The sequence below is a fragment of the Osmerus eperlanus genome, chromosome 11 (genome assembly GCF_963692335.1).
Source record: "Osmerus eperlanus chromosome 11, fOsmEpe2.1, whole genome shotgun sequence".
Classification (NCBI taxonomy): Eukaryota; Metazoa; Chordata; class Actinopteri; order Osmeriformes; family Osmeridae; genus Osmerus; species Osmerus eperlanus.
The window spans coordinates 7,452,674-7,473,217 of NC_085028.1; the positions used below are offsets into that span (position 1 = coordinate 7,452,674).

At 47.3% G+C, this 20,544-nt stretch overlaps 2 protein-coding genes across 2 annotated transcripts; both read left to right on the plus strand.

The window, feature by feature from the left end:
- The first annotated feature begins 201 nt into the window (after positions 1-201).
- On the plus strand, positions 202-9,492 carry si:dkey-202l22.6 (interferon-induced very large GTPase 1). Its single transcript, XM_062473161.1, has 4 exons — positions 202-341; positions 3,240-3,411; positions 3,717-8,565; positions 8,814-9,492. The coding sequence occupies exons 2-4, from the start codon at positions 3,357-3,359 to the stop codon at positions 8,953-8,955; spliced, it is 5,046 nt and encodes a 1,681-aa protein (XP_062329145.1). The 5' UTR covers positions 202-341; positions 3,240-3,356; the 3' UTR covers positions 8,956-9,492.
- An 819-nt stretch (positions 9,493-10,311) lies between these two features.
- LOC134029296 (putative uncharacterized protein DDB_G0290521) lies at positions 10,312-13,938 on the plus strand. The gene is made up of 6 exons (XM_062473378.1): positions 10,312-10,387; positions 10,823-11,660; positions 12,027-12,133; positions 12,255-12,648; positions 13,187-13,736; positions 13,834-13,938. Exons 1-2 carry the CDS (start codon positions 10,341-10,343, stop codon positions 11,592-11,594), a joined length of 819 nt encoding a protein of 272 aa, XP_062329362.1. The 5' UTR covers positions 10,312-10,340; the 3' UTR covers positions 11,595-11,660; positions 12,027-12,133; positions 12,255-12,648; positions 13,187-13,736; positions 13,834-13,938.
- The last annotated feature ends 6,606 nt before the right edge of the window (positions 13,939-20,544 follow it).

Here is a 20,544-nt window from a genome sequence, read left to right on the forward strand (position 1 = left end):
GTGACTTAAGCACTCAGATGAACGTGCCAGTCCATAGATCTTCAACCCTGATGATGTGGTGCATGTTTCTGACGTACGTGTGTGTGTGTGCATGTTTGTGTGTGTATATGTGCTCACATCTCATTGTGGTACATGACAATATTAGCAGGAATGCCTCTTATCATTCTCTGCACCTCCTGCACATACAGACACCTCCCACACCACACACACATACAGAGCCTGACAGACCGACAACTAAGAGACCAGACAGAACCACTTGTTTGTGGCTGGAACCACTGGTTCATATGAATGGTCAGAGAAGTTCCTGTTCCAAGATCTGACCAAGGACGGATAGACCACAGGTAAGGACGTTTGCTCAGATTACAGGCATGTTTGGTGAACACTGTTCTGTACCAATGGTGTAACAGGAGACAGATAATTCACACCTCATTGAACAGATCTGCTGACTTTGTACACTGGAAAAAGTTGATTGACCCACTCTGAGCTTTCCTTTTTTCCTCTTTTTTTCATGTTTCAATGTTTTTGAAAAGCATTTTTATAAAATAAAATGTGTCAGTATACAGAAGTTCAGTAGACCGTCATGTCTACAGAAGAGTAACAGATATATTGTCATGTGATAGTGAGACCTAAATAGGGCATCGCAGGTTTAGAGGTTATGGTGGTCATTTACATTTCTTTATTGGCTTTTCACAGTGTTATACATTTATTATTGATGTCATAAATTAGAGTTGCCAAAGTCAAAATCTACACATGCTGTGTATTTCTATAGGAGATATTCTGTACAGTATTTCTTATGAGAGGGAGGCATACAGGGAGTGTACACACCAGAGATATGTTCTGCCTTGGTCTCTTCACACCTGTTATTGTGTGAGGTCTGACACCTGTCAAAGTGTTTAGTGCAACGTCTGCTGAGCAGTGATGGGTGAGAGAAATGATGCCTCTGTATCGAGCTGTCTGTCTGGCAGCTGGTCTCAATGTCAAAGTCCCGGACCCTGGACTGCGGGTGGGGGGTGAGGGGGTTACCTTAATAACTCTGAATGCCTGTAGTCTGTTTGCCCCCCCACACACACACACATACACACTGATACACACGCACAAGCACACAGGTCACGCAGACACGCACACCCATGCAGACACACACAACTCAGTTTAAACACAAATGTGTTACGCTTGTCAGGCGGATTTACCGCTGAGGACAGTGAGATACTTCAGGTGAGATAGGTGCAGAGAGTCTGGTTCCAACGAAGCGCTCCGCAAAGAGATAAAGACTGTGGGCACATGAGATATGGAGACAAGACAGGCTTATCTCACCTAGTAGAGCCTCCAGTCACGTCTGTTCTCCTGTCACTGCTCTGTGCCTGGATAAAAAGATTTGAATAATGAGCCTGTTCTACTTCTGGTTTTTATGAAGTGTCTTCTTTTACCCTGCCCTAATGATTAAAAGGTCACCTTGAAGGTGTTTTGATGGATGAGAACACAAAATGTGTGTTTTTATTGGGTGTGCTCAAGCCTTCGGCGAGAGCACAACCTTTGTTCTCTCACATATATATTATTATTTATTATTGTTTATTTTCGCCCCCCTAAAACTCAGTCAATATTTGGCCTACATACACAACGGCGGTGTCAAAAGGTTCGTCTCGGTAGCGATTGCGTTGCTTCTATTGGAATTTACGTTCCGTTGCATGGTTTGGGCTTAAGTTAAGTTTTTGTGGCGAAAAGTGAAGCTAACGGTGGCTAATTTTACTAACGTCACTACGTCACTAACGTCACGAAAACACGCGTGACTACCTGTAGCAGAACATTCGTTTCGCATCTGTTAACTTGGGGGATAGCTAGGCTAACTATAGCTTTACTGCAAGGCAGCTGCAGGAACGCCACAAGCAAAGAGGCCAGGGTGATAACTATTTACTCATTTTACTTTGTGATATGACACACAATTGTGATGTGTAATGTACAATATAAGTTTATATTATTAAGGAAGTACATCTACTTTCGGAAACAGTAGTCTACTATTTCACTGAAATATTAGCATCATGACATTAGCCTGTGTTGCCCGGGCAACACATACTACAGTGGTCTATGATGTATCTGTTTTCAATCGTTAAAATAAACATTCCTCACATATACATTTTCGTTGTAGGATTTATTATGACATTAGATTACAAGTAAACGATTTGTGGGTGAAATTATCATTACCTGTGGTTTCAATCCAGTGTATCACTGCAACGCTGTAGCCTACGCGAGACACTACAAAAACATTTACACAGCTGTAGGAAGTCAAACGGCGACAGAACATGTTCGGCACTCCCCTTACTTAAATCAAAAGTCTATCTAACTACTAACCTGAACTTCATTGCCACAGCCTAAACTTTGTCAATCTGTTCATGAAAATAATTAATTTCAGCCTAAACCGTACAACGGAACGTTAAATCCAATTCAACCAACGCAATCGCTACCAAGACGAACACAGCAGTAGTCTAGTCTGTACTACTACTGTACCGTAGTAGTACAATTTACCGGGGCAGCTTCTCCACACAGGGCTATATCGCATTTTGCGTTGTTACTGACAATGATCGCTACCAGTGAGCTTTTTATGAATGAGCGATTTTCCACTAAATAAATGTCAAGCTTATTTACGTTTTGGGGGGCATATTTTCAGTTAGCAGATGGTACTGTTTGAATCGCGATTCCATCTTCTACTGCCGGGTAACGTTGTAGAATAATCTTCAAAGGGGGTTCTTTATTAATGAATGAATGCAATGAGTAGGCTAAATGCATGAAAATATCACGAGAAGGGAAAAAGGACGTTTAAATCATAGAGATTAGGTCAATTTGTACACCGGTCTGCCAAATGTATTCGTTTTGATTCAACGATGAGGCTGCCTCTTGCCTTTTGGGGAAATGAGAAGACATCCATTTCATTCTACACTTCACTCGTATTTTCAGTTGTAAATGAGCAGCAAAAAAAAATGTCATCTTTATAAATAATAAGTATGCATTTTTATATAAAATACAGAAAAATCAGTTTTAAAAATGTCATTAAAAAACGGACCCCTGTCCAACCGACGCAAGCAAGCACACCCTACAATTTCCCCAGAAATTGTACCCTCTCTAGTTTTTTATAATATTGTGCTAAGAGTTCCCGTCTTTCTCACTGGAAAACATCTCCCATTGGACGACAATGTGTCTAGGTTCAAATAATTAAATTCTCACAATATACTGTACTTTTCTTTTCAAAGAGCACCAGCAATCAGAAATACATCCCAGAATAAAAGAGGGTATCTGTTGGTGAGAAGAGATACTATAGCAACCCTGCCTACCTACCTGGCAGACATAAAGACACGCCCACGTTCAACATGTCTGTGAACCGCAAGACCCTGTCTATCAAAAGCTACAGCAGCAAGAAGAAGAGTAAGTAAACTTAACCATCAATAAACACAATTGATTCATTGACTGACCACATCAGAGAATACAGTTGAAAACGCATTAACTCTTTGCACATAATTGCGGTATGCAATAAATGGTTCTGAATGCTAAGTCCGAGCATGATCAGTACCAGAATTTATTGGAATAACTGACTTTCGCTTTCAAGAGACACCGGTAAAAAATAGACTATGTACGTATGCAAAGGCACAGGTTTAAGGTGTGTGAAATCACTGACTGTGATGCATACGAAACAAATACATAAAAAATTTGATTATCAACTTATGTTCCAGAGTTGCCAGTGGACAAGGCCCAAGAGGTTCTATTGAGGCTGGGCCTGCAGACCTTCTGGACCGCCCCTTTGGATCTGTCAGACATGTTGGACATCAGCACCTGGAGCCTGGAGAACCAGCCCCCTCTAGAGGCCAAACACCTGCCCCGCACCTTCCTCCAGGGACTCTGGCTGCTCAACCATCAAGCGCGTAGCCCATATTTCCTGGGTTGCTCTGATGCCCCCACAGACACCCCAGAAGGAGAGACCCTCCAAGGGCTAAGCAAAGCTGAGAGCACCTCTGTCAACCCCCTGGATCTGGTGATGGCTGTCTACATGTCAGCCAGCAGCTTACTGCAGCAGGAGATGACTGTGCGGATGGTGCAGTGCCACTTTGCATTTCCCCTGGTTCTACCTGTCATGGGCCCGGCTCGGTACCCAAAGCCTTGCTTCCTCCTCTGGCCCCTGAGGGCCGTGGTGGGGCAGTGGAAGTCCTACGTCTCCCTGGGGGAAAAGAAGCTCCAGGAGGGGGACCTGGCAAGCACAGAGATGCCCCTGGTCTCCTGTATCAAGCTGGGCCACTGCAGAGCCTCCAAGTCCCTGGTGCTGAGTCATCTTGTGCGGGGGCCCCGGGGACAGAGCGAGGTGTTCCTCCACCGGGGAATGGAGGGTGGCCTGCAGCCTAGGAGGCTGGCCAACGGGCTGGTGGAGCTGGACTGGGTCCTCCCATCTGGAGACCCATCACTGGATGTCTTCCCCGAGCCTCTGGCGGTAGCCAACCTTCGTGGGGATGCAGCCATTCACGAGATGCAGCTCACATTTCTGTGTCGTGTCTCCTCCGCTGTGGTGGTGTTCTGTGGAAACCTCGGCTTGAAGGAGAGACAGCTGCTCGCTTCCTGGAAGGGTTTGGCCAGCCAGCTCATCCTCATCAACATGGCGGACTCTGTGGAAGTTGAGGGGGACACGGTAGCTGACGTGGGATTGGCTGGTGAGAAGGTGATGGAGGGGCTAGGTCTACCTGAGGGGGCGGTGCTTTCAGGATGGGGAGTCACTGAGTCGGAGCTTGCTGACAAGTTAAGAGAGGCCCTGAATAACCTGTTGCGTGATAGGCTAAAATGCACAACCTTAGAAGCAGTGGGGCGTGTGGCAGAGGACCTGGGTATGTGTGTGGATGAGGGGGTGGTGTGTAGGAAGGCCTCGGCCCTGGCGGAAGAGGTCCTGAAAGGACTGGAGGAAGAGGGGTTAGCCCTGTATAGACAGAAGCAGCTACCTTTGCAGGGCCCTCTCTGGAAGAAGCTAGCAGGGCTGGAGAAGGAGGAGAGCAGGCAGAAGGGGGCAGGAGAGGGGATTAGTCAGCAGCTGCTGATGGAGAAGCAGGATCTTCGGAATAATCTGGGTAGCTATAAAATGACTGAAGCCATGCGGGTTTTCACTGATAGCCTGTCCACTGCTGATCAGCTTGAGAGAGCCTACTTCTTGAGCTGGATGAAACTGAGACTTGTGGCTAAGCAGAGGGGACAGCATCCTAATCTCCGCCACGTAAGCAAGCTAGAAAATCGACCAATCAGGAGGGAGGAGGGGCTTTACGAGGAAATAATGATGGGAATTAATCAAGAGTTATATAATGATGATGATGAAGATCATTTGAAGACGTACTCATCTGAGAAGAAGGTGAAACAGGAGGAGAAGATGCAGATTGAAGAAGGCCTCTCTAATGGCCAGGTCGACAAGGGGGTGTCGGAGAATGGAAGTGTAGAGGTCTCAGAGAAAATGGACAACTCAGGGAACAGACATGAAACTGAACTGAATGAAAGACGCAAAATGGATTCCTCTGAGGATGAGAATATGGACACGATACCAGAAGCCTTTCCATTCACCCTGGGCCTGGAGCATTTCCTGAGAGAGATGGGTCTGATCTTTGAACTGACCCACAGTAGTCCAAGCAGTGGGACCCACAATGTGTTGCGGCTCCCCAGCGTGGCAGCAGATCTCCTCCTCCAAGGAGTGCCCTTGGAGATCCTGGACGGAGATGCCTCCAACGTGCCTTGCCAATGGCTCAGCAGTGTTCTTGACGAGCTCAATCGCCGCCTCTCTAAAGATGGAGTACGCGTCCGAGCCTTGACCAGTCTTGGCGTCCAGGAACCCAGGAACGCAGAGGTTTTCTCTGCTGTTTTCGGAGTGAACTTTCCCCAACGACCTAAAGAGCTCCAGTGCCCCAGAGGTGTGTATCTACTGGGCCTGCGTCTCCCTGACAACCTCAGAAAGGACATGGAGTGTGACTTATTATTAATGATGGACGTGCAGGGACTGTGTGCTCCAGGATTGGCTGATGATGGTGAAAGGCTGGTCCATTACAATGAGATGGCCACATTTGTGACAGGTTTGAGTGATGTCATCCTACTCAACCTGCCCCCTGACAAGGTCGAAGGAAAGAATCCCAGCCTACTAGTAATGGTGAATGCCCTCCTCCTTAGCAAGCGCTCCGGCACCATGCCTGTATCCCAGGTCCTCACCCAGGGTGTGGGCACAGACACCAAGCAGCAGAGCCTGCAGCTGAGCCAGGTGATCCAGATCCTGGAGACGGAAGCCGAGGAGAACGGAACCTTGCCTGTGCCTGAGAAAAACGTAGAGAAGGAAAACAACAACGATACTAAACACCAGAACAAAAAGATGAACGGTCCTTCAGTCCTGCTGATTGGGTCATGGCAGAGCTCCTCCCTCACTGCCACTGTGGGTGCGGACTACAGCTCATCTGTTCTCCATCTTAAACAGAGTATTTTCCAGGCCTTGGGGAGATCTGCTAAATCCAAAGCTTTGGGTTTGCCAGAATTCAAGGCACACATGTGCACAGTGTGGAATGTGGTGAAGGCTGAGGACTTTGCCATTCGGTTTCAGAACACTGAGGTGGCTGAGGCCTTCTGCCTGCTGTGTTCTGAGCTCTCCCTGTGGGAGGGGGTCTTGCAGGAACACATGGAGGTCTGGTTCTCCGGGGCCCAACAGAGGATCCTGGCCTGCAAGGCCTCTGCTCTGGAGCAGGGAGAGTTGGATGACACACTGGGGGAACTGAAGGAGGAGGCCAGGTCAAAGGTCAAATCCGAAGTGGACAAGATCCGGACCAGATTGGAGCAGTATCTGAGGAAAGACGACCTTCACAGGGATTATATCTACACATACAGGGCCAACTTCACAATGGACCCGTTACAGGAAAAGGTGACCAACGAGATAATCATGAAGTTGGAGTCGGCACAAGAGAATCACGACTCCACTACGCAGATAATGACCTTCCAGAACATCATGGAAGTGGAGCAAGAGGCCAAGATACATTCTTTGGTGGAGAGCTGCAAGATCAACAACATTCTCCTGCAAGACAATCAGCTAGAGGAGGAGTTTGAGGGCATATGGACCAAGGCTTTGTCCAACTTTGATTTCAGGCCTTCAGAAAATAAAGACATCCCTGCCAGGGTGATTGAGCTGCTCACAAACAATCTGATCAGCAGAGGGCTTCACAAGCACTTGAAGAAGGTGGAAGCCATCTGCACAGAAAAACCAGAGACTTTCATTGTTAATGACGAATACTTTGGATACCGGTGCAGACTAAAGCATATGTTTGAGGAAAACAACAAGCTACAAAGGCTTGAGGCCAACAATCTGGCTTCCAAGATTGTTAAGGAGTACAACGACTTTGTGGCAGAGAAAAACACATTATTTTCTTACTTCTCTGTCAGCTACATCACTGAAGTACTGAATAACATTGACAAAGCCATGAAGACTAAGGCCATAGAGATCCGCTCTGCGTTTGAAGTGGACCTGAAGGTCTACCTCTGCCAGCAAGCCTGCCACGACTTCCAAGATATGCATGCAAAAGACAGAAACCTGCTGGGCCACCTGAACAGTCAGAAGGACCAGCATCTGGCAACGTTCATCTACCAATTCAGGAAGAGGGACCAGGCCTGGAGGTTGGCCCATGCATTCACCGACATGGTGTTCAGACCGGCTGCCCTGAACTACATCTACAGTCCGCTGGGGGAGTGTGTCCTGGAGGAGATGATGAGCGGGGACGATGGCCAGCAGTACAAGTCACCCCAGTCCTTCAACCTGCGCCTCCTGGAGGAGCTCCTGGAGGAAGACTGCTTTGAGAGCTTCCTGGAGTATATCCTCTCCTATGACAGCTTCTGCCTGAAGAGGCTGCAAGCCAGGGTCCAGGCCCACCTGTCCCGGTCAGCCATCTTGGAAGAATGGTGGCAGCGGCGCCTAGGTGAGGTGGTGGGAAAGATGGCATTGGCCGTGAGCCAGACGTCGGATGTTTTTGGCAGGGGGCTGAGCGACACCAAGCTGCTCCTGGAGAAGGTGTGTCTGACGCTGGAGGCAGACGGGGAAGTGGAGGTGAGCAGGGAAGGCCTAGAGGGGCCTCTTTTCCACATCACCACCAACTGGGACCGCTTTGTCACCTGTCTTATGGAGGCCGTGGCCGAGATGCGTCTGGCCCTCTCCCAGGAGTTCTCCAAGACCATCAAGGTAGTCCAGTTCCTCCAGGCACTGCCTGTCCCACCCCACGACAGACTCCTCCACCGGGTCAGAGGGTGCCAGGAGCAGTGTCCGTTCTGCAGGGCACCCTGCGAGATGGGCGTGGATGAGCACACGGTTCACAGAACTCCACTCCACAGGCCTGAAGGCCTGCTCGCTTACACCTCCAACAACTGCCTCTCCCACTCTGACTGCCCATGCAACATGGCCGGGGATAACCAGGTTCTGAACAAAGATACACAGTTCCAGACCAGGCCTTCAGAAGAGCACCAGTCCCTCTACCCTGAAGAGATCATTCCAGAAGAGGAGCCTGACATTCAGGCCCCAAGCCCCAGCACCTACTGGAGGTAAGAAGCCTTTCATGACTACTGTGGCTGTTTGTTATTGGTCTCATTGTTGTTGTTGCTGCTTTGGTTGAGAGCGAACCAAGGTAGCATCCCCTTTCAACAAGGAAACAGGTGTGTTGCCTAAGAAGCAGAAATGCATACAATACTGCAACACAATAATGATACATTCCAATCAGTGTTTCATGTTTGTGTGCTACTGCCACATGTTTGTACTCAACCTGAGACTGTACTGTGTTTTAAATTCCCAGATACGTTATGGCGAGGTTCAACAGCAGGTTTGCAGGAGAGTTCAAGAGCGAGCCAGCCCAGCTGCCCCAAGGCTGGGACAAGATCAGCCGACAGGAGGCGCTAGACAGCCTTAGAAGGATCTACCGCGCAGAGCAATGCTAAAACAAAAATCATAGGACATTAACATGCACAAATTACAACACAATGCGTGGCTGGAAAATTTGGATACGATTTATTCTTATTTGTTTACATTAGCTGTGTTTGTTTTAAGTTTGTGTTACTTGTTTTGCTGATTCAGGTTCCAGCCTGCTGATGTGTTTGATTGCAACGTGAAACGTTAGAAATATATGAGAACGCCACACAGAAACCATACAATATACTCCTTGTTATGTGGCAATTGCTACAACACATTTTGATCAATGGATGGAATATTGCACTGCTGTGGAGCCGAAAAGAATGCTTTCCATGTATCCAACCTCGCCTAAGTTTACTGTAATTGCAGAGCTGTGTTAGCTACAACTATAAACGGTATTTTAAAAACGATTATGTTTGTCTAGCACAGGAGAGTGGAACCCTGCGTGAAACGTTATTGTTGTTCATGCTTTATCCAGCCTGTTGAGTGTCAATGTCATTCTGATGTTTTCTTCATTTTATGTTAACTTCGCATATTCATAGGATGCCTGTTCTTCAAAACTATTTATACTTCTCTGCAATGGAAAATAAAGACTATAGGCTATTGATGTTGTCTCTCATTTGTTGACTTGTGTGTTCGGTGAACTGACCGCTAGAGGAGTGTGCTACTCGTTTTTAGCAGTGTACCTGAACTGAGCAGCAGTTTTTGTAATGTCAATAAATGTATAAAGGTGATTACTGATATACCTACTTGTTACGCCAAAAGTTTAAACTGTAAATTAGTTATATCATTTAGTTTGAAATGTAATTGCAAAAGTAAAGGTTGTGGAAGTAGGCCATACATTATTTGAATAATCTGGTGACATCTTGAGGTTTTATATCCATAATGAAACACATACATTTTCTAAATTGTACGGTTAGTTTTCACTCGGGAAAGAGTGACTTATGAAAAGCACGCGTGATTGCTTAAACGAGAGAAAGTCTTGGTTCAATCAATGTAGTAGGAATAAGACATGAGGTGCATGTCTGCAACTAAGAGCACACAAATACTTTATTTCATCCGTTTCAACCGCTGTAGTCAACTGTTCACATAGCCTACACGCTATGACAGTATGACACAGTATTGCTGTCATAATTTAGCCGAGAAATGTAGCATGAAAATGCTTGCAATGGACGTGGAACGTGAGATATGTAACAGTCTGCAAACATGTCTCGCTCAGGCCATATCCAGGTTTAGAAAGCAATTACATTTACAAGTCGAGCGTGAGTCTCTCCGTCTCATCGCCTTATCTTCCCCACTCATGACCGCTTGTCTGTGAAGCGGACGCGGCCGTACGTTTTATGATGACGTCACAATGCGGGCCTCCTGACAGCATAATAGGAATCTTGACGATAAAACTGCAATTTCTCACGGAATGGTTCATTTCGACTTGAAACACCCGTTGAGGAACCTAACGTGCAGGTATTTGTTTTTAATATAAAATATATTTCCTTGTGGTTCTTAAAATAGGCGAGATTTAAGTTGAACAATTTAGTCTACGTATGCAAGAAGTTAAGTTATAAGACATTATGTTACAAAATGATCTACTTGTACTCCGCACAGTCTTACATTTTCAGTTGAAACATTTTTTTTTTACCACACAGCAGTGATGTTTCTTTATTCATGTCTGTAGCCTAAGGGTCTTTATTAATAATCAATTTATTCCCTATACTCCTTAAAATGTAATCAATAAACCTGTTCCAAGTAACTCTGCACAACTCAACATTTTGTACATGGAGTAAGCAAGACTTGTATGTGTCAAGGAAGCTAAGAAGTTAATCCATACCATTAATCAATAAGCCACAGTCTCTCATGGATCAATTCATTTCTAAATTGAGACTTTCTTCCCATGTTCAGAAATTCCTTTTGGATACAAGCCAATAAGATGAAATTGCTGAAAGAAATGTGGAAGAGTGTCTCCACAAACATGGAAGGGACTTTTCCTCAACTTATTGGTGTTGCCATGGTGTTGGCGCCCAGGAACCCTCCCCAAAGTATGAGCAGCATGCCAGGTGTCGTCCCCCAAGCAGCCCCCACCAGGCTGCCCTTGACGACCCCCACCAGGCTGCCCTTGACGACCCCCACCAGGCTGCCCTTGACGACCCCCACCAGGCTGCCCTCGACGACCCCCACCAGGCTGCCCTTGACGACCCCCACCAGGCTGCCCTCGACGACCTCCACCGGGCTGCCCTTGACGACCCCCACCGGGCTGGCCTCGACGACCCCCACCGGGCTGCCCTTGACGACCCCCACTGGGCTGGCCTCGACAACCCCCACCGGGCTGCCCTCGAAGGCCCTCACCAGGCTGCCCTCAACGACCCCCACCAGGCTGCCCTCGAAGGCCCCCACCAGGCTGCCCTTGATCATCCCCCAGATGGCCTCCAAGGGGAGGTTAGGGTATGAGCCCCAGCCTCCCACCCAAGCCAAGCCTCAAGGCCACAAGCGCCGCTCCGGCCGCCGACTGAAGCTGTCAGAGATGGACCTGTCCAGGGAGACCTACCAGCACCCCATCCTGAGCTCGTTCGGTGGCACCACCCTACCAGACTGCAGCAGCAAACCCCTGACCCTTGTGGGTCAGAAGATCTTCCCCCTCCTGCCTGAGATCCAGCAGCGGGGGGACTTCAAGTAAGCCCACAGTTCAGGGCCCCCCTCCGGTCTGGGCGTCCCTCTTTCCACCCTGCAGGCCCTTATCATGGTAGGTGTTGGTTGAACAAACACACGTGCACACATACAGTACGTGTGTGTGTACATTATACGTGTGCTTTAGTTTCAAGTCCCAAACATACTTTAACTTCTTAAGTCATTTGGATCCCTCCTCTCTCCCCTCCTCTCCTCTCCACTCCTCTCCTCTCTCCCCTCCTCCTCTCCCCTCCTCTCCTCTCCTTCTCTCATCTCCCCTCCCCTCCCCTCCCCTCCCCTGCCCTCCTCTCCTCTCCTCTCCACTCCTCTCCTCTCTCCCCTCCTCCTCTCCCCTCCTCCTCTCCCCTCCTCTCCTCTCCTTCTCTCATCTCCCCTCCTCTCCCCTCCCCTCCTCTCCTCTCCTCTCCTCCCTCACCACCAGGTCTCTCTGGTCTGTCCGTCTCTCTCCAGGCCAGAGCTTAGGGACGCCCCCAGGGTCCGACCGGGGGGGAGGGAACACACGAGGAGCAGAACCCTAACATTGCATAGGTCAGTCCTTACCCCTCGCTCACCCCTCTCTCTCTCACCCTTCCCTCCCCCTCTCTCCCCATCTCTCCTCCTGGAGTTGCACTATTCTCTAACAGCTCCCCAACTCTACTTCCTGGTCCAGGAAGACTGACGACAGCCGTATCACCATGATCAATCAGTCCAATGATTGGTAGTGCTGCGGTCTGCTCACTTCCTGGTCAAGGTCGTGCCAACATTAGGCCCGTCTGACCTCAAGTGCTATGTCCGGGAGAAGCGAGTGAGACAACAGGACTCAGGCAGAACACCCCTCGAAGTCCAAAACACACACACACGTCTGAGGTGTGAAGAAATATGAGTGGGCATATTTTCATTAGCATTAAACATGAAGACTGCCTCCAGACCTATCAGCAGAGCTGAGTTCTCAGAGCGTCGCTTGGAGGAGAACCCGGACCCCTAGGGGTCCATGTTCCACCCAAAGTCAGCTTGAGAACACCAGAATCCTGACTGGTAATGGACTCAACAGTACCACTCAGCCGGTGAGGGCAGGTTTTTTTACAGTTACACTGTGTTTGTCATTTTACAGACTCCAACATCAAAAGAGACTTAATTGATGCATTTGTTTTAGAGTGAGTAAACAGACAGTACATCCCACTGATTGTGTGTAGAGCCTTAGTGACTTCATCATCCTCTTCTCTGCCTCCTCCACCTTCTCTCCTACCTCCTCTTCCTCCTCCACCTTCTCTCCTTCTTCCTCTCCTCTTCCTCCTCCACCTTCTCTCCCTCCTCTCCTCTTCCTCCTCCACCTTCTCTCCCTCCTCTCCTCTTCCTCCTCCACCTTATCTCCTTCCTCCTCTCCTCTGCCTCCTCGACCTCCTCTCCTTCCTCCTCCTCCCCTCCTGTGTATGCTCCTCCCCCATCTCTCTTCTGAGTCTCCTCTATTTCAAGTTTAATCTAGTCACTAATCCCTTGTGTGTATACATTATATGTTGTCAGGGTAGTCATTTTTGTTCTCAAGAGACCCGCCTGAATGGCATTTTCTGATTGCTCTCTACCTGTGTGTGTGTTCTTAAACAGACCCTGCTGTGTGGTGTGTGTGTATGTGTGTGTGTGTACCAGTGGGGCATGGCTTCTCAAGATCTAGGGCCATTTTGAGCCCCTGCACTGAGGTAAGTAGCTGCCATGGCAACTGCGCGGTTGTTGTCACAAGGGCCTGTCGAGGGTTCCTTTTTGTAGCAGTGAAGAGGTGGCTCTAATGTAAAGTAAGGTTACAGGTTAGTATACCCTCAGGCAGCTACACCTCCCGCCCCCCGTCCCCTCTGACCCCGTAATCACAGTGAGTGCGGTCAAGATGTTTGCAGTTGTGGTTTGCGGTCTTGCTGCTGGGAAATGGTGCAGTATATCCACCAAGGCCATAATCTGCTGTGGATGTAAGATTTCCTTCCCAAAAGCAGTTCGGGTTCCCCTCACCCCCTCCCTTCATACCCTTCTTGGGAAGCTGGAACAGGATGGCAGATGAAGAGAGACCACCCCCCCACCACCAATACCCCCCCCCCCAGGAGAACGTGGCCATGTCTGAACCCTAGAAAACAACAAGCAAGGAAATGCCTTTCTGCTTTTTGTTAAGGTGGGTAGACCCACACAGCACACACTCTTACCAGTTTATATATGCAATAAGATGTGGGGGATGTGTGTGTGTCTAATGTGTGTGTGTGTGTGTGTAGAGTCAGCACTATTGGACAACACCAGATTCAGAGCCACAGAGAAGATCCAACTCCAACTTCATCATAAATATTTGTTTAAACTCTGAAATAAATGTATTTAAATGTTGTGTGTGTTTTGTCTTTTAGAAAGTAATTTGGGGGCTTTTGTTGTGTAAGCACATATCATCTCTCACAGTTTTCTAGTAGAATGCCTTTCTGCATACTAATGAGACAACTATGGGATGTTTCATGAAGACTATTTTGCTGCAATAGCTATGTAGAGATGCCAACACTCGTCTGGCTGAAGATAAGGAGTATGTGGCTAGAATGTGCCTGGAAAAACAAATGATCAAATCAAAGTATTAACCATACTATTCAGAGGAGAGAGCAGCAGGAGAGAGCAGCGGGAGATACCAACGATGCTGCGGTTGACGTGACTGAGCTTCAGTGATCAGCCCCGTCCTGGTGAATCTCAAAATCATTCAAAAGTAATCAATATTTTGTACCTCCAAAAACCATTCATCGTATATATTCATATTGATGAATAATAATGAATTATAATACTTCCCAGGAATAGTCTGCATGTGCTTTGTTGTCTATGTCTCTCCTAGACTTCCTTGCTGTAGTGTGTGGATCATTGGTGTCTGTGTCTGGTTGACCATGACAACGTCCTCTAGGTGCGACGACAGGGTGTGCTGAAGCAAGTGTGTAGAGAAGGGTCTTCTGGGAACAGGATGTGTCTATCAGGGGCGTAGCCACGGGTTGGCCTGGGTAGGCACAGGCCTACCCAATTTGTTCTAAGGCCTACCCAAAAACGAAAATATCTTCGAAAACTGAAAAGATGCCTATCCATATTTTTCTAGGCCTACTCAAAAAGATTATTCTGGCTACGCCCCTGGTGTCTATTAGAGCGCCATTAGACACAGTACATGTTATCATGATTAAATATGGAATCCAGGACCGTCCCTTGGGAGAGAGAGCAATAAAGAGAGCAAGAGAGAGGGGGGGGGATCTGAGAAAGACAAAGGGAGAGAGAGAAAGCGAGAGGGGGAGGGCTGCCTTGGTGTGTGTGCGGTGTGTCTGTGTGTGGGTTAGAATTACCTGAAGAGGTTATATACCAACATTATGGTTGATAATGATCAGCAGAGGGCCTTTTTTAATAATGGAAATCAGTTTCCAATTATTTGATTAACCTCGAAAAATAATAAAGGACTAACATCCACTCCTGCAAGAGACTGGTAGAGTGAGATAATTGCACAGTAATAATTTCACTGCTGGTAATTAAAACCTCACTTTCCTCTCTCTATCCGTCAACCGTCTTGTGACATGGAACAGGTTACCCTGGTCTGGATCTGCCTCGGTGATCATTTGTAGAGCCTTGCCTGGGTGTGTGCGTGTGTGTGTGTGTGTCTGTCAGTATGTGTGGGGCCTCCAGTGGAACTGCTCGTGCTCTAAATGGACGGGTCTAGCACCCCCCGCCTCACCCCCCTTACCTACCTTTCTTCACCCCAAGTGGAGGAGAGAGGGGGGGGGGGTGGGGGGGTTGTAAGAGGAGGCTTTTCCTTGTCCGCTCTTTTAAGCAGAAAGCCAGTCTGACATGAAGATCACAGGATGGTAGGAGACAGATCGGCACTTTATCTTTCAGCCCACACCACTTTCACTGTCCCCTTTTTCTCTCACTCGTTACTCTATCTTTCTCTTCTCTCTATGCAGCGATGACAGACTTCCTCCCTTTCAGTCATCCTCGACCAGTAGCCAACCGTTGTTCCTGTGGATGTCCCACCCACCACGTCATCTCTCCGCAGCATGCCTCACTCCCCAATATGTGCTCCTTCCTTCTCCTAATGTATCGTATGTGTTTATCATTTTACCATTAAAACAAACATCCATCATTCCCCTACTCTCTGCTCTCTCTTATCTTTCTCGCTCGCTCTCTCTCTCTCTCTCTCTCTCTCTCTCTCTCTCTCTCTCTCTCTCTCTCTCTCTCTCTCTCTCTCTCTCTCTCTCTCTCTCTCTCTCTCTCTCTCTATCTCTCTCTATCTCTCTCTCTCTTTGTTATATTCTTTTTTTCTGTGTTTTTCATGTCCTCTCTCTCTCTCTACACTCCCAGAAATTTGCAACATCTAATGATTAATGTCACTAATTTGATGAATTTCTTAATGCTTATCACTGTAATGTAATTTATTTATAATGTAACTATTCATTAAGTGTTACCTTCTCTCTCGCTATCTCTCTCCCTGTACCTCCCTCCCTATTCCTGCAGGGTGCCATTACCTTCTACAGAATGATTTTGACAAACATAGGTCTACGGAGGAAATGGGGCGAGGGGTGTGGGGTGAGGCGGGAAGGCAGGGGAGGGTTGTGGGGGTACGGGGGGGGGGGTAATGGAGTGTGTGGAGGAGGGTTGTTGAGAGGTTAATCTGATGAGTCCTGATGGGTGTGACTCCAGTCTCGTCCCCCAGACCGGGGACAGTGTTCCCTGCAGCAGACTTCAGCCAATGGCAACCGACCCAATTAAGCTCTCAAATCACGATAGCTGTGCCTGAATCAGAGCCTCTTAGAGACCTATCTCACGGCACCGGCAAGGAAACTGGAGCGCAATCACTTCCACAGCTTCAAAACAACATTTTTATTAGAATTTCTTGAGATGGTGCCTGTCAGGGCTGGTATGAAAAGATGACATATTTGACTCTGGGTTATGTCCTGAAACTGTATAGTGTGACAGAAGTCGTGGAAGCGACACACACCACACACACACACCACACACACACACCACGCACACACACTACGCACACACACCACACACATTTACATTTACATTTACATTACATTTAGTCATTTAGCAGACGCTCTTATCCAGAGCGACTTACAGTAAGTACAGGGACATTCCCCCCGAAGCAAGTGGGGTGAAGTGCCTTGCCCAAGGACACAACGTCATTTGGCACGGCCGGGAATCGAACTGGCAACCTTCAGATTACTAGCCCGACTCCCTCACCACTCAGCCATCTGACTCCCTCTGACACACAAAAATAAGTCCATAAATCCAGCACAGCAGCCCAGGGACAGTGTACCAGCGGTGATGAACTGATGAGAGAGGTCAGCTGTGGTCCCTGACAAGTTGCTTGTGTGTCTGAGTGTATGTGTGTGTGCGTGGTGTGTGTGGCTAGGTCACAGGCAGGGCAGAGGTAGAGAGAGGGCCTGACCTTAGAGACCCTCAGACAGAAGAGAAAGACAACATTTTAGTCCCTTACCTCTTCTCATCACTAATTCAGACCTCTCACATGCACACACACACACAAACACACACACACACACTGAGGCTTGTATGCATACCGAGCTATACTCTGAAATAGTCAACCCATGCTAAGACTTGAGATGCTACAAATGTTACAATGGTACACAAATGGTAGACAAAAGTCTCACCCAGACCAATGACCTGCAGCGCATGTACACACATTCCCCCATCACATATATCATAACCCCCCCCCCACACACACATACACACACACATGCTGAAGCATGTACGTATACTAGGGGTGTAACGATACACTCAGCTCACGATTTGCTCACAATACTGGGTGTACGATACTATACGTATCACAATATTTTGAACAACATTTTTTATGAAACAAATTCAATTAACAGATTTTTTTCAAAACATTAAACATTTGCAATAATTGTCTTTGTTGTACATACAATTTAGTTCACTTAGTGCATTCTGTGAATGCAATGAATGCACGCATGACGCAGGAGTAGGTCGCATGCTGATAGCTCAACCAATAGGATCAAACGGCCGTCATATTGTAAAAATATTTCCATAACTCTACGATACATATTGTAAAAATTTTGTATTGCGAGATATTGTTCCACGATATATTGTTCCACCCCTAACGTATACACAAGCACACTCTCAAACAACATGCAAACACACTTAGTATGCCGAAGCTCCTCCTCTTTCTCTCTCTCTCTCTCTCTCTCTCTCTCTCTCTCTCTCTCTCTCTCTCTCTCTCTCTCTCTCTCTCTCTCTCTCTCTCTCTCTCTCTCATACACACACACACATGTGACTGCCTCTTGAGAAATAACAAAACATGTAAATTCCTAAATTCCTTTTCAGATAAACAGACCCACTAAATGCCCCCCACCCTCCACACACAAACACTTGACATGCAGAACAACACTGCCTTACCACACACAAAGAAACGTGTCACAAATTAATTATCTATTTATCTATTTATCTATCTATCTGTCTGTCTATCTGTTTATCAGTTTGCCTGCCTGCCTGCCTGCCTGCCTGCCTGCCTGCCTGCCTGCCTGTCTGCCTGCCTGTCTGCCTGCCTGTCTGCCTGTCTGCCTGCCTGTCTGCCTGTCTGCCTGTCTGCCTGTCTGCTTGTTTGTCTGTCTGCCATTCTTTGCTGTTGTTAAATCTATTTCTAGTCCTCTTTCTTCAGATCTCACAGAAAACAGATCACTCCGTAATAACCCCTCTCCATCTTTTCTCTCTGACTGCATACTCTGCCATTCACATTGGGAGAGAGGCACCAAGAGAGAGAGAGAGAGAGAGAATGTGGGTGAGGAGATAGGAGATTGCGGGACCATTCACAAAATTGGTCTCAAACATTCGATCTATAACCGTTTGTGAAGCCATTGCTATGGCAGTTACTACATGATGGTTGGAGCTGGCTCTCCTTCTGGGCTTCAATTCATATAGCTGTAGTGCAGGTAGAGAGTTATGGGAGAGAAGATGGGAAGGAGGTTTGGAGGGAGAGAGAGAGAGAGAGAGAGAGAGAGAGAGAGAGAGAGAGAGAGAGAGAGGGGGAGGGAGGGCGAGGGCGAGAGAGAGAGAGAGAGAGAGAGAGAGAGAGAGAGAGAGAGAGAGAGAGAGAGAGAGAGAGAGAGAGAGAGGGGGAGGGAGGGCGAGGGCGAGAGAGAGAGAGAGAGAGAGAGAGAGAGAGAGAGAGAGAGAGAGAGAGAGAGAGAGAGAGAGAGAGAGAGAGAGAGAGAGAGAGAGAGAGAGAGAGGGGGGGGGGGGGGGAGGGAGAGAGAGAGTGAGAGAGAGAGAGAGAGAGAGAGAGAGAGAGAGAGAGAGAGAGAGAGAGAGAGAGAGAGAGGAGAGAGAGAGAAGAGAGAGAGAGAGAGGGGAGGGAGAGAGAGAGAGAGAGAGAGAGAGAGAGAGGAGAGAGAGAGAGAGAGAGAGAGAGAGAGAGAGAGAGAGAGAGAGAGAGAGAGAGAGAGAGAGAGAGAGAGAGAGTGGGTGGGTGGGAGGGCCAGGGCCAGGGCCAGGACCAGGGCCAGGGCCAGGGAGAGGCGAGAGAGGGGATGAGAGTGAGAGACACTACACTTTTTAGTATTCAACAATCATAGACAATCAGGACATCTCATATTTCCTAATGACAGGAAGAAGGAATTTAGACAACATTTTTTAGACATCGGAGACATAGAAAATCTAAATCATTATTTTCTGGATCCAAATAATGAAAACACACTAAAAGGTACCAGAGTAAGTGTGTGTCATTGTCAGACAGTAATTTACTTTGAAAGACTCCAAATGGATTCATTAATATATATTTATTCCAACCTGCACCCAGAGATATTGTCTGCCTCCTTGGCCGAATGGAGGAATACACAAGCATAACCAATCATTTGTCCTGCTTTGTTAATTAAAAAAGCTATTTGGCATGAAGGTGGTTTCCTCTCTGTAATCAGAAAGTAGAGAGCCACATTAGAACCTGAACAATGTACTGTCTACAAATGAACACATACACAGTTAAACATCTTTCTGGCATATTTTTCCTGAAACCAGGATTGCTGTTTCAGTTTAAAGGTGTTACATCTAGGTTGCAAAAGTCAGGCTGATTGAATTGATAGACGGAGAGAGAAAGATAACAAGTAAGAGAGACACACACACGTGCACTCGCACAGACATGCACGTATCGGGTGTACAAGAGTACATTTGGATTTGTTGATGTGTGTGTCAGTAGCCTGACATTTTACTACAAATACTCTTTTTTATCAGCATAAGTGCAGCAATAAACCATTAGAGGTTGAAAGGTTTTCTGTTATGTGTTTTAGGGTTATTGATGGTCATACCATTTCCCTTTAAAGGCCAATTAGGAAAGCCACCATAACTATTTCAATATATGAATAAAGCCTGAAAAAGAATGATACATGATTAAGCTTTCAAGGGTTAAAGTATCAACTTCCAATGTATTTTGTATATGTGTGTGTAATTGTGTGTATAACATATCTATGTGCATGCGTGTGTGTGAGTAATTGGCAGAGAGAAAGGATTTTTTGGGGCAGAAAATAGTAGTAGTATAGCAGTATATCGCTCAAGTTGTGTGCGTGTGTTTGTGTCTGTATGAGGTGTGTGTGTGTTTTGTGTGAAAAAGTGTGTGTGTGTTTTCCAAGGAGAAAATGTGTGTGTGGTGGAAGGGGTACAGGAAGAGAAAGGGAGAGGTGTGTGGGTCAGCCTCACTCTCCATCACTGGTTCATTGCGGTTCAACGTAAGAAGCGATCTCCCTCTCTATCTGTCAATCTGCTTCCCTCCATCTCGCTCTCTCTCACTCTTTCTCCGTCTCAGCTACTTTCTCTTGCCCTCTTTCCCTTTCTCTCTCTCTCTCTCTCTCTCAACTGATATCTCTCTTCACCCTGTCACCCCATCTCTCTCTCTTTCCCCTCCCTCCCTCCCTCTCTCTCTCCTACATCCTACATCTTTCTCTCTATCACTCACT